General features: G+C 49.6%; 1 protein-coding gene across 2 annotated transcripts in view; it reads right to left on the minus strand.

Annotated features, from left to right (window-relative positions):
- Positions 1 to 3500: 3500 nt before the first annotated feature.
- SYNE3 (spectrin repeat containing nuclear envelope family member 3) overlaps positions 3501 to 14000 on the minus strand; it is a gene marked incomplete at its 5' end in the record, with an annotated part of 43810 nt that continues 33310 nt past the window's right edge. For both annotated transcript variants that reach the window (XM_080917164.1, XM_080917165.1), the window contains 3 exons: positions 3501 to 3790; positions 11048 to 11086; positions 12277 to 12426. In XM_080917164.1, the coding sequence (XP_080773290.1) occupies positions 3581 to 3790; positions 11048 to 11086; positions 12277 to 12426 (399 nt within the window). In that variant the 3' untranslated portion in view covers positions 3501 to 3580. The remainder of the gene's footprint in view (positions 3791 to 11047; positions 11087 to 12276; positions 12427 to 14000) is intronic.

A 14000-nucleotide genomic window follows, 5' to 3' on the forward strand; every position in this document is an offset into this window, starting at 1 on the left:
TCACAGGAAGCTAACCCCACCCCAGCAGTGCTGAGGGCAGGGCTGCCACTCAGCGAAACTATTCCCAGAAGCCGTGGACACCGCAGCCTGATGGTGTCGCCCCAGAGCCCTCTCCTCCTGGCGTGAGCTTCAGGGTTCAATTCTCACCAAGATGTGGGCAAGCGGCTTCATAGCTTTACATGCCTCGGTTCCTCAGCTCACATTTAGGGGTAAAGAACTCTCAGGCTTGAATAGGGGTGGGCAGCATGGGAATCGATGAAATGCCAGCCCTTTGGTGCCAGCTCCCCACGGACGCCATTGCTGTGTCTAGGGGCAGCCCCGCTGTCCTTTCTGCCAGTACCTCTGGGGCTTCATAGCTCCCCTGCAGTCATTCCATCCATGTTGTGGACAGACTCTCTGCCCATAAATGCACCGTTCTGCTCTCGGAGAAGGGATGGGCAGAAAGGGCAGGGAAGCACACAGGTTAGGGACGCAACGGTATTGATATTGGCAATGGATTCTCACACACTTCCATGGGCCAGTTTATAAAGGATCTACATGAGCACTGTCTGCAGGACAAAGAAACAGGAACACATACACACACACACATGCACTCACACACTTATGTACACACGTACAGGTGCACACATACACATACAAACACACACATGCACTCATACATACACATGCACTCAAACACACATGTACACACATGCATATGCAGCATATGCACTCACACTCAAAAACATACATGCACTTACACACGCATGTACACAGAGATGCATACACACATACACACAAACACACACATGCATGCACTCACACATGCACATACAAACACACACATACACACTCATGTATACATGCACATACACACATGCATACACTTACACATGCACATACAAACACACACATACACACTCATGTATACACACAAACACACACATGCATATACTCACACATGCACATACAAACACACACATACACACTCATGTATACATGCACATACACACATGCATACACTCATACATGCACATACAAACACACACATACACACTCATGTATACATGCACATACACACATGCATGCACTCACACATGCACATACAAACACACACATACACACTCATGTATACATGCGCATACACACATGCATACACTCATACATGCACATACAAACACACACATACACACTCATGTATACATGCACATACACACATGCATACACTCACACATGCACATACAAACACACACATACACACTCATGTATACATGCACATACACACATGCATACACACATGCACTCATGCATGTACATACAAATACATACACACACTACACAAAGATACATCTCTCCAGGGACACCTTCCAACTCTTTGATAGTTGGCTAGGACACATCATCACAGGAACAGGTGTCTGTCCCCATTTTAAGCAAAAGAAGCTACATCTGAAAAGCGCCCAGAAATGGCTAGTACGTTATGTTCCGGCTATATTCATATGAAAGCAATAAAAATATCAGTCTCCTCTATTGAAAAGAATGTTACACAACCAGCAGTCCACAGTGTCGTTGTCAATAGTTAAAAGCACAGCCACGTTGCCGCCCTGCCCCACCCCCACCCACGTACTGCAGTTTGACCCTCCCCAACATTTACCAGGAGACATGCCCACATTCAGAGCAAACAGCTTTTCTCCCCCCTCTCTTCAGTTCTGGTTGTGGAACTCAGGACTCACATCTGTTGGGGAAGTGCTCATCACTGAGCTATGTGGGGAGGTTTGCTATAACGAATCTGGTACTACCTGAAGACTGTGGGAACCAGTCCACTTCTGGCTGTATAGGTTCTTGCTGTGTGGCTACGGGTGAGTGACTTACCCTCTCTGGGCCTCAGGTTTCTTATGTTTGAAATGGGAATGTGGATATGGAAGTATTGATGGCCCTTGCCACAGTTCTTACCAAGTGGTGGACCAATGATCTTGGTGAGCATCGGGACTCGGCTACTTGGGTCTGAGATCAGGGCTCGGCTATCTGGGTCTGACTGAGGTCAGGGTTCACCAGCCCCTGATTTCCCAGCAAAGTGGCTGGGTGCAGGGAGGGCCTTGTGACAGGGGTGGAGGTGGGGTGTGGTGTGGGGGTGTTACAGACCAAGTCAGGGTCATGAGCCCCAAGATGCTGCTTTTCTGTTTGCGGATATCCGACCTTTCCTGGGTACCATGCTAAGAAGCAAGCTGCACGCATTATGGCCTGTGTCGGGCATGTGTGTAAGTTCAGTCCCTCTTAGGGCTTTAGTATTTGCTGTGTTTAAAGTGCCTCTCTGTCTGTAACACTGATGATGATAATGATGAATAGGCCTGAGAGCAAACACACACACACACACACACACACACACACAAGACAAATTCCATCTGTAAAAAGGGAGTGTTAAGTCTTTTCTAAAAGTTAAAAATAAAAAGTGTCAGTTCAAGGTGAACCTGGTCCAGTTTTAAAGCACTTAGGAATCATCCCAAAATTTCCTGGTTATGTTTCCAGTCTTAGGCTTAACCTGGGATCACCCAGGTGCCTCCCATCTGTGCCTGGAGCTCCCCTTGCCTGCTCTTGCCTGGGGTCAGACAGTGAGTCCCCGACCCACGGGGGAAGGTAGGACCTGCCCAGCCTTGTAGACCCAGCAGCCTGCACAGTCCCTTCTCGGAAGGGAAGAGAGCCCCCTTCAGATGGTCTGAGTCTCTCCTCTCTGCTTTGGGTGGGCCCTTGAGCCCTGGCCTGGTGGGGAAGGATCTCTGCTCACACCCAGGCTGCAATGGCACAGGCCTCCCAGGGCTGCCACAGGCCACTGCAGTGTGCTTCACCCCTGTGCATAAGAATAAAAAGCCAAGTTCATCTTCTTCTTTCTCCTGGAGAAATAGATAAACCCAGCCACTTCCTGAAGACAGGGGTCGCAGGCCTTCCTCCCCTGTCTGAGTTATCAGAGGCCGCTGTGCCGGGGTCGGGGTATCGGCGCCATCATTTTGTGGAGCTTGGTTGGGTCCCATCTTTACAGTTCTGCTGCTCTCATGGTGTCCCTGTGACACATGTCCAGTCTCGCTGCTCTGGCTAAGCCAGTGCCGGATCATCACGGCTCCTCTTTATCTGGCCCACAGCCCAAGTACCTGTGGCTTTAAAACTAGGCGCATTCATAAGTCCCGGGGCTCCGAGATAACCACTCAGAGGCTTCTTCAGCAATATCTGGATTTCTGGGAGACAGGTTTGTCATAAAAGTAACGTGGTTTTTTTCCCGTCCCCCAGGGATAAAAGGCACAAGCGCCACAAATCCCATTAGAGAAACTGCCAGGGGTTTCCCTAGGAGCAAAGAGGCGTGGTCTCTGAAGTTATCTACACTGAGCATGTACGAACATGGCATATAAAAATTCTGTACATAGTTCCTAACCACACACAGTACACATTTCGTATAAATAGACAGAAGCAGCATCAAATAGACAAAAGGCAAGTCTGTTCGGGGAACCGATGCAGCATTTGGTCTAAGGCTGCTGTGGGTGTGTCTGATCGGCTACTGTGCCCCCAGCAGCCAGCCTCTGAGAGACTGAGGAAGGTCACCTGTGCGTCCAGAGGGCTAGGTGGGCGGGGGGCCGTTGTACCGAAGCATGAGAGCGAAGGAGCGCGCAAAGTTGTTGGCCAGGGCGCAGCTGCGCTCCTCCTCGCCGGCCGGAAGCAGGAACAGGAGCAGTAGAAAGAGCAGGAGCAGGAGCTGCAAAGGCAGTGCCACCCTGCATGCTTTCTGTAGGAGCGAGCAGGGACTCCGCCACCGCTTCTGCCGCCGGCTCTGTGAACCAACAAGAGATACGGGTAAGTGGCTAGGAGGCTGGGGGCTGGAGGGGGAATGTGAGGCAGGGAGGACATGCTGGGCCAACCGTGTGACCACAGCACACTGTGAAGAGGGGTGTGGTGGGCAGTCTTGGGTGTCAATCTAGAACCGCGAACCTCTGAGCATGCGTAGGAGGGAGTTCTAGACTGGGTTGGGGTGGGGCAGACCCAACCTAACAGTGGGAGGCGCCAGCTCATGAGCTTCGAGCTGAATAAAAGGAGAACATGATTAACCGAGAACCAGCACCCATCTCCCTCTGCCACAGTCCTCAAATGACAATGGTTTGACTTGGAAAGCACAATATCCTGACTGGAAACCACACTTCAGGCTTTAACTGTTACTCTCTTCCGGGGTTAAGTAGGCCGCGTGGTCTGGGCAATAGCATCTGAGCAGCTCCGCAGCGACACCGTCACGCAGGATGGTGAGCGGTGTGCTGACTACCGTGTGGACCCATGTTGGACCGCTGAGGCCCAGAGGCCCCTGTGGTTTAGCCATCTTTAGCCATGGTTTCTTATGAGGTGCACCCTGTAGGGTGGTGGGGAAGCCTGGGTTAGTGTTGATGGAAATCGAGGCTGTGTGTGACCTCAGACTGCTGACTCTCCCATAGCCTTACTCTCCTCCTCTATAAAATGGGCAGAGGACAACAGCCTCGCAGGGCAGTTGAAAGCATTCAGGAAGCCCGTGAGGAGTTGAGCATGAGGCCTTGGGTGGAGAGTATGTACAGGTCAGAAGAGGAGCCCAGATGTTCTGGGTGGACTACTGGGGTAGTGAAGATGTTTACAGAGAGTGGGCAGTCTCTGTGGTCTCCTCCTGGGCACGGGGGGATAGGCAGATGGCCAGAGCACAGAGAGTGACACTCTGCTATTCAGCAAATGAAGGATGGAAGCCTCGCCCCCAGCTCCGGTGGAGCCCCTACTCTCTTGGATGCTTCGAGTAGGGCATATGTAATACTCTGCAGAGAAAGGGAGGCTAGGATTGTCAATTTCCTTGTTGGCCCCTTAAAAGTATTTGCTAGAAGTCTGTGTGTGTGTGTGTGTGTGTGTACACTCAAGTGTATGCATGTGTCTACACACGGGTGTGTGTCTGAGCTTTCGTAACTCTCATTAAAAGATCCCCTTTCTTTCAGATTGTTTTTGCAAACATTTTAGAATTTGGAGCCCTCGGGAAGGATGCAGACCTTCCAGAATCAACAGCAGAGCATCTGCAGACCCCTCTCAGCTCCAGCAAGGCCCACATGGAAATGCCAACAAGACATCAGGGGATAGGATGAGTGAGCTAAGAGAACACTACTTCACGTTCTGCTCAGTTCTCCTTTTCAAAATTTTGCTATTTGTGGTGTGTGTGCAAGTGTATGCATACGTGTGTGAGCTTGTTGCACTGTGGTGTGTGAATGGGCATGTGTATAGTATATGTGTATGCCCATGTGTGCACACATGTATGCATGTACATGTGTATATGTTTGGTGTGTGTGTCCTGGTGTGTGATGTGAATGCATGTGTGTGGTCTGTGTGTGTATACCTGTGCACATTTCGTGCACACACATGTCCATATGTGTGTGCATGTGTGCACATGTGCATGTCTGCGAGTGTGTACACATGTGTGTGTATGGTGTGTGTGTGTGTGTGCGCATGTATGCATAACATAGGGAGGTACTTGCTGACCCATGTGGGCATGCACAACATTTGGAGAAGCCAAAACTTGATATAAAGATGTCTTTCTCAGTGTCTTTTCCACCTTTGTTGCTGTTAAGACCTGGTTTCTCCCTGAATCTTTGTGTTCACAGCCTGGTCTGATCATCAGACCTCAGGACCTGCGTGTTCCTGCCCCTCACCCCAGAGTGCAGGGCCGAGTGTGCAGCTTTGACATGGGTGTCAGGATCTGAACTGGGTCTGGAGGCCTACACAGCACTCACTGTAATCACTAACCATCTCGCCAGCTTCTTCCATTTCCAATCAGAAACTGCTCATAAGGTAGTCCATTAATTTTTTAAAAAGCTACTGGCAAGGAAGGTTGATGGAAGGAAAGGAAAGGCAGAAATACTGAAATGATGTCAAATGGTAAAGTCAAATAAAATATGGCTTGCTGTTTAAAAATTTTAAATACATGTCATAGGTTAAAGCATTATATGTTGTCAACATTGAGTATCATCTTTACATTTGGGTGAGTGGGGAGACAGAGAGGAGGCAGGATAGCTGAAGAGTTAGGGCAGCCTCCGGAGGAGGTGAATCGGCAGTTACAGGTTCCCTGGCTGCTGCGAGTTTCTGAGAAGTCTGGTGGAGTGGGAGAGAGGAAGGCTTAGCGATGGCAGGGCTGCGATCAAAAGGAAACAGCCCATCTAGATAAAGAGGATGAAAGCAGGGTTTAGGGTTCTGTGGGTGAAAGGAAGATGGCATCAAGTGGGGGCTGGAGGTCAGTCGGGGCCAGAAGAGAGGGGGGAGCTATTTCTTGAGAATTTGAACCAAAAGCAGGGACTCCCCCAAACAGATGGACTATCTGTGTACCCCAGCGTGTAGCCCAAAGAAAGCCAGAATGAAATGCAATCAGCAGCAGAGATTTTGACTTCCAAGGTTCCCGAGCAAAGGTGCCCTGGTGGGCAGGAGGAAGCCATTGTGAGTACTCCCCGGGGAGGCTAGATTGGGACAAAAATCTAAACTCTAACAAGGTGAAAAGGGGGGGGGGTGGTGAATCTTAAAACCTTGGAAATACAATCAGGTATACCCAGGGCCACTCCTAGGTGGGTCTGTACACCAAGAGCCGCACTGTGTGTTGCCCAGCATACCAAGAGCCACACTGTGCGGTATGCCGAGGAAGCATGTGCGTCCAGCCCCTGCAAACCGCCCCGATCTGCCCTGGAAAACAGAAGCACCAGTCAGACTAGGCCTTGAGTGAAAAGGCCATTTTCAGGGAGGGTGGCATCACATCCCAGGCCACAGAAAAAGCTTGAGATGAGTCACAGCCCAAGCCCAGCTGCCATCCAAAAAGAAACTACAATTTATGTGTCTGAGGGCTCCAGGCAAGCATCTGCTGGCACCGAGCTGGCTAACACATTGGCAGTAGAAATCTAATAAGTCTTAATTATTCTGTTTATGCAAACAAACAGGCTGGAGCTGCTGATGTAGCTGGAGTGTTCCATGACTGGAGGCCGGAAAAGAGTGAGGGAGTGTGGAGAAGCGACCGCACGTAAATCGTCAGCCCAGCAGTGGCTGTTCCTCCCTGGGCACTGAAAATAATGCACAGACTGTTTTGAAGTTGGTGAGATTACACAGCCTCTGCAGAAGCCACTTCTGTTCTACCTGGTGGCCTCTGTGTATGTTCGTGTACGGACGTGCATGTGTGTGTGTGTGTGTGTGTGTGCGTGTGCATGTGTGTGTACAAGTATGCATGTGCATAAATGTGTTTGCATGTGTGTACAAGTATGCAATGCATAAGTGTGTGGTGCATGTGTATATGTATGTACAAGTATGTATATGCATAAGTGTGTGTGCATGTGTGTATACATGTGTATGGAGTCATGTCACACTTGCATATACCTAACCAGATAAATAACAAGAGACAGACTATGAATTTGGACCATGAGTGTCCCATAGAGACTCGTAAGTTAAAGAACTGATCTCTTCACTAGCTATTTGGAGAAGTGGAATCTTTAAGAAGCAGGGCTGCACATGAGTCAGCTGTAAAGAACACTGTCTGCTCATGCAGAGGACCTGGGTTCGATTCCCAGCACCCACATGGCAGCTTATAACAGTAACTTCAGTTCCAGGGGATTTGGTGCCCTCTTGTAGCCTCTATATACACTACATACATGTGGTGCACAAACTGCAGGTGAAACACTCAAACGTAAAGTCAGTAATAAGGATAAAAGGTGTGGAGTCTAGCAGAAGGTCCTTAAGCCATTGGAGGTGTGTGGGACAGACACTGGCCTTCTCTTCTTCTTCTTTTGCTCCCTGGCCATGAATTGACTGGTTTTGTTCCCACCATTATGTGGTACTTCATACAGGTCCAAAGTTACAGGGACAAGTGAGTGACCTGATGAAAAATTCTATAAAAGCTGTGAACCAAATAACCCTTCCCTCTTGATAAGCTGATTTCCTCAAGCATTCTGTAACAGTAACCGAAAGCCGACTAACACGAGACGTCTGTCACTGCTCATTCTGCTCTTGGAAAAAGTAGGAGTGTCTACAGGCATCCGAGGCCCTCATATACACGAAAATCGAGAGCCTACTATGTGCCAGTTGGCAGTATATTCATTTCCTTCATGGAAAGATCATGGTTGAATCATTTGCCAAATGTCTCACACACACACACTCATGCATAAAACGCCATGTCTCAAAGTGTGGTCCCTGAACTGGAAATGTGAGCAACACCTGGGAATGGTAGGAACACAGACTCACAGACTATCCAGACCAACGGATTAGAGCATCAGCAGGGCTGGGCACAGCCATCTGGGATCACAAGCCATGCTGTAGGTCATCTCTGAGTACCAAGCAGCTGTGAATGGCCTCCTTCTTTACAGGATACCAGGGCTTCCTGGCTTAGAGAGAAGCCAGCACAGAAGCCAGCCTTTTATATGCCTCTGTGTTTGAGTCGGTGTGGATATACACAAAGAACCTTCTGGGCTTTTTATACTCAACAGAACAATAGCTATCATCTCCTGGCTGTATCTCAACAAGGCTATTTGTTAAACTTTGGGGCCATGAACCCTCACGGCTGCTGCTGTCAGAGCCTCCTGACCCAGAGACCGCCCAGTCCCAGCTCCACATAGCTGCCCCTGCCACTGTGCACCCAGCCAGATGCTCATGCCCTAGGGTGGCGTACATCCCTTCTGGTTGGTGTGATTTCAGCACCTTAAACAGCACTCCACACAGAATCAGCAAGGACTCCATATTTACAAAATAAACGAATGACTGACAGGAAAGGCAGTTAGTAGGACCCATGACTGGACCAGGGATCCACTTATAATCTTTCTGACAGATACAATCCATGGCCCATGTGTCACATCACAGCTAGGAATGTGGTCCAATGCAAAACTACAAACTTATTTAAAATATTGTGAGTTGTTTTTTTTTTTTTTTTAAAGAAGGAGAAGAAAGAAGAGAAAGAGAAGGAAGAGGAGAAGAAGAAGAAAAAGAAGGAGAAGGAGGAGGAGGAGGGGGAAGAGGAGGAGGGTGAGGAGGAGGAGGGGAGGATGGGAAAGAGGAGGGGAAAGGAAGAGGAGGAGGGAGGGAGGAGAAGGGGAGAGGGGAGAGGAGGAGGGGGGGAGGAGGAGGGGAGAGGGAAGAAGAGGAGGGGAAGGGAGGAGGAGGAGGAAGAGGAAGAAGAAGATGATGAAGAAGAAGACGGTGATGATGAAGAAGAAGACGGTGATGATGAAGAAGAAGAAGGAGAAGGAAGAAGGAGGAGAAGGAGAAGGAGAAGAAGAAGAAGGAAGGAGAAGGAAGAAGGAAGAAGGAGGAGGAGGAGGAGAAGAAGAAGAAGAAGGAGAAGAAGTTGTTCTTCATAACTTGTTCTGTCTCAGTGTTAAAAGGTTGGATAGCCATGATCAACTCTGGACTAGGATACATGGATGTGGACTCTCAACCATGGAGGGGAGGAGCTTAAAGTGCAGCAACCACAGGCTGATTGAATACTGATCTCAGGAGTTCCATCTTCCACCAGGGGCTACTAGGCCGGACTCTAAGGGTCACAAGCCCTTTCCTGACACCTCGGCACCCCACAAAGCTCACATTATTCTGAACTAGGGGGTATCCTGGGGGAAACACACCCGCCTCAGTATGTTCTGGTTCACAGGAGCCTTCAAAATTAATTCGCGGAGTAAATTAAGCCAGTATTGATATTTCAATTTCACACACTGGGAAGAGAGACCTAAGGCAAGGTGATTTGTCCAAGGCCAAAAAGCTAGCTGAAGGACAAAGGGCTCAGCCTTGGTCCCCTAAAGCTGCCAGAACCCAGGAATGAACCCAGAGTGTCCACACCAGGGATGCTGACTCTGAGGCATGAGGGGTCTGACGTGATTCCAGGTCCTTTAAACTAGAGTGTGCTGGGGGCCCATTATGGTCAATGTTTGAGAGGAAAAATGATGATAAGACAGGGCGAGCAAGGGACAGGATTGAGAAGACCCTCCAAGCCCCAGGGAGGCCTCCAAGGCACCTTGTGAAACAGTGAAGCATTAGGTGCTGAGGCCCGAGGGCTGGTGGGCACATCCACTCTTCGTGATACCTTCCCCCTTGGGCTTAGAATGCAGTTAAAGCTATTCCTTGTCGATGGCAGGGTGCACTGAGATGCCCAGCCACAACTGTCCTGGCTTGAACTGCAAATGTCCCCACAGGCTCATGGTTTTTATGGCTTGGTCCCTACCTGGTTGTCCCTGTTAGGGGAGGTTGCAGAGACTATGGGAGTTGGGACAGAGCTGGCTGAAGCGCCAGGCCTCAGTACTCTATTTCTCTCCCCTCTCCCTGCTTCTTCTCCTCCCTCCTCTTCTTTCCGTTCCACAGCCTTTCCCTCTCCCGTCATGGCAAGTTGGTCAGGAAGTGAGTGACAGCTATTCTCTGCCACAGACTCCCAAAGCAATGACACACTGCCCAAGCACACGAGTCAAAGACCGTGGCTGTAGTCTCTAAAACCCTGAGCCAAAGCAAATCCCGTTTTTTTCCTGTTGGATATTTAGTCACAGCACCGGAAAGGGAACTGAGACCACTAAGCCCCAGTTCTGGCACACAGAGCCTAGGCTGTGTCATCTGGTGTGACGCCTAGTGTCACTCTAGGAGTGCCACCTAGAGGGCAGGAACTGGTACTGTTCTCACTTTCACCCTGACTAGCGTGGGAAGAGCCTGGACGGCACCACCTTTTCTAATGAGGTCCCCCCCCCCCCCGGGACCAAAGGGGCCACTCGATCTATTTGCCCAGGATAGCCCAGGCTCCGGGGTCAGTCCTGGTTTACACCTGCTGTCACAGGTGTTATCAGAGCAGCATCCAGTCACTCTCCAGAGTGTCCCAGGGTCTGGATGACAAATCCAGGGTCCCTCTTCCATCTCCTGTCAAGGCTAAGTCATCTACACACACCTCAGGGCCCCAACCCATTACAGCCCAAAGCTGATTCTCCATCTGTGCGCTCCGACTCTTGTGGAACGTTCTAGAAAACCCAGACACCCGGCACCAAGAGTCACAGTTCTTCTAGCCTTGCACATTCTCTGTGTGGAGCAGATGGCAGACACGTACCTTCTGGAATGTAGTCAGCTCCCCTGGAGGACGCTCTGTCTGTTATTTTAGGGAAGGGGGAAGAAATGGGGTAAAAGTCAGCTAGGCGCGTAAAACTTAAACCCCAGCAGAACCGGTAACAGAATATTCATTTTGTCAGGGGATTATTTCGTTCAAACTGCCGGTCATCTGGACAGCCCGCGCCAGCAGGAGATCCCATTTAATGAGCTTTTTAACACACTTCAGGTCCAGGTGGCACTGTCTGAATAGCCTAGTCCCCACAGCTGGGGACTCGGTCTAACATGGCCTGGGCTGAGCTGACACCTGGTGGCCAAGCTGGCAGTTGCAGAACCAAAAACAAAACAAAACAAAAAAGCCTGGCTTTCAGAAAGCTGTGGCTTCTCCATTCTGAGGCCTGAAAGTTGGGGTCCAAAGGGCCATCCTACCTACTCCTTCCTGGGCCCAGGACACTTAACTTCTTAGTCTCGCTTTTTGTCGCCAGTCTGGAGAGAAGGATGCCCCTCTCCTAAGTGAGTGAGTTAGGAGGCCATAACATTTAACAAAGGGCTGTCATTACCACACCCAATGCTTTGCCTAGGAGACAGGAAGTCCGGGAGATAAAATGGCTGGGTCAAGGTCAGAAAAAGAGGGGAGCTGAGCCTCAGGACTCAGTTCCCTATGGCATCGCTTTGGCAACACCACACCCCAGTGAGGTTTGCATTGGGGTTAGAGGTGGGGCTCAGCTATCCCCTCTGGGTGCAGCTGTTCCGTCAGAAGACGGTTCTAGGACCAAAAGGGAAACCACATAGAACTGTAACGTGGACGGAGCACGACATCTCTGCACTAGGCAGGAATCACTGCCCTTAGTCACAGGACTCCAGCTCCTCCCAGAGGTAAGATGGACAAATAATGTTACACATCAAGAACCTGAGGCCCCCGGCTGGAGAGGTTGCTCAGTGGTTAGAGCACTGACTGCTCTTCCAAAGGTCCTAAGTTCAATTCCCAGCAACCACATGGTGGCTCACAGACATATGTAATGGGATCTGATGCGCTCTTCTGGCGTGTCTGAAGACAGCGACAGTGTACCCACATACATGAGATAAATAAATCTTTAAAAGAACCTGAGACCCAAGAGTGTCCCTCTCTTCCTTTAAGCAGCAACATTGGAATGAACATATATAGATGCAAATCTGTCTCCCCAAGACATGGTTGCCTCCTGGGACTCCCAACCTTTAGCCCCCAGCACCTACCAGCAGGTGGTCAGAGTCCTTGAGCTTGGACTTGTACAGCATCCACCGGTAACGCAGGTCTTCCAGCTCATTGGAGGGGTCCCTTGCCGGCCCAAGACGAAGCAGGTTCTCAAAGAGGTGCTGGCCTTCTGGGATTCGAGCCTCCAGCTCCTGAGAGAGAAGGGCAGCATCATGCCACAGCTGCCCAGTGGCTCAAGAACCCCACCTGGCTGGTAAGTAGGCCAATCAAGTGCCTGCCACCTGAGGCATGCTGGGAGATGTGGACAGGACCAGTAATATGAAATTCTCATCCTAAGTTCAATTCTCAACACCCAAATGTGAACTCACAACTATTTTTAACTCTAGTCCCAAAGAATCTGATGCCCTCTTTCTGGTCTCCAAGGGTACCAGGTACCCAGGTGGCACGCAAGGGCACAAACATATAAGCAGATAAAATTTTCTTTAAAAAAAACTGGTCCTAGATGTGTTTATTTATAGGCATGTATTATATGTATGTATTTATATGCATGGGCATTTGCCTTCCTGTATCTGTGTACATCCTGACTGAGCCTGCTGCCTAGAGAGTTCAGAAAAGAGCATCCGATCCCTCGGAACTGAAGTTATGTATGGATGGTTCTGAGCCCCATCTGGATGCTGGAAAGTAAACCCAGGTCCTTTCCAAGAGCAGTAAATGTTCTCAACTACAGAGCCATCTTTCCAGCCTTGCATCCAGAATATCAGAGAAAGCCCAACATGCGGAATAGCAGTGAGGCTGTTGACCACAGCGGTTACTCCCAACACTGACAAGCTGGGACCACGAGAGGTTTGTCACAGTGATCATCATGATAAAATGATCACCTTGAGATGGCACTGCTGGCATTTGAGACTGCCAGGGTAGGCGCTCAGTCGGGTAAGCTTTTCTGTCTAAGTAGACCACAACTTTACTCTAAGGTGACACTTTCTCTTCCCGGCAGTCCTGAGAGATGCTGTAGGGTGCATGAGAGGTCTACAGGCTGGAGCCTAACCTTCAATCCCAGCTTTGGACCCTGGCTAAGCAGTGGGTGGGCAGACTTGCTGGTGAAGTGCAGCTCCCTCTGTGGGATGAGCCATGCACCAAGAACATGGGGCAACATTCAAAACTAGCAATGGATTGACAAACAGGCTCAATCCTGTTTTGTCCAGTAAGGACAAAACTGAGGAAGGGGGTGAAAACATAGCTCCACAGCAGAGAGCACTTGTTTAGCATGTCAGAGGCCTCGGGTTCAATCCAGAGCACTGAAAACCAAGTAAAACACCACAGAAAGCCCTAGACACGGACAAGGCCTGAGAAGGAAGACCAATGTCCAAACCTCCTTTTGCTCTTAGGAGTTTTGCCAACCTAGGGAGAATAACTCCAGCTTTAAAGCTGATATATGTTTCCGTAGCCTCCCAAGGATAAGGAGATGAAAGCCGAAGCCTGGGCTTGGCAGAGGCAGGGACTTATTCTCTTTGTAGGTGAGATGCCCACAGCCTTGTTCTCAGGATAGAGAGAACCATAAGTGAATCCGGGAACTATAGCCTAGTTCCACATCATCTTAGTGGTCCTTGAACGTATACTCTGTGGTCCCAGAATCATAAAGCACCCATTTTTTTGGCAATAGCAAACAAAATCATCTCTGGAGGAAGAGATTATCCTAAGTCCCAAATTAGTCATATGTATATTTTGTCCAGGACAGAAAGTAGCCACACAATATGTGAAATCAAGA

Source organism: Micromys minutus (assembly GCF_963924665.1).
Source record: "Micromys minutus genome assembly, chromosome: 1".
Classification (NCBI taxonomy): domain Eukaryota; kingdom Metazoa; phylum Chordata; class Mammalia; order Rodentia; family Muridae; genus Micromys; species Micromys minutus.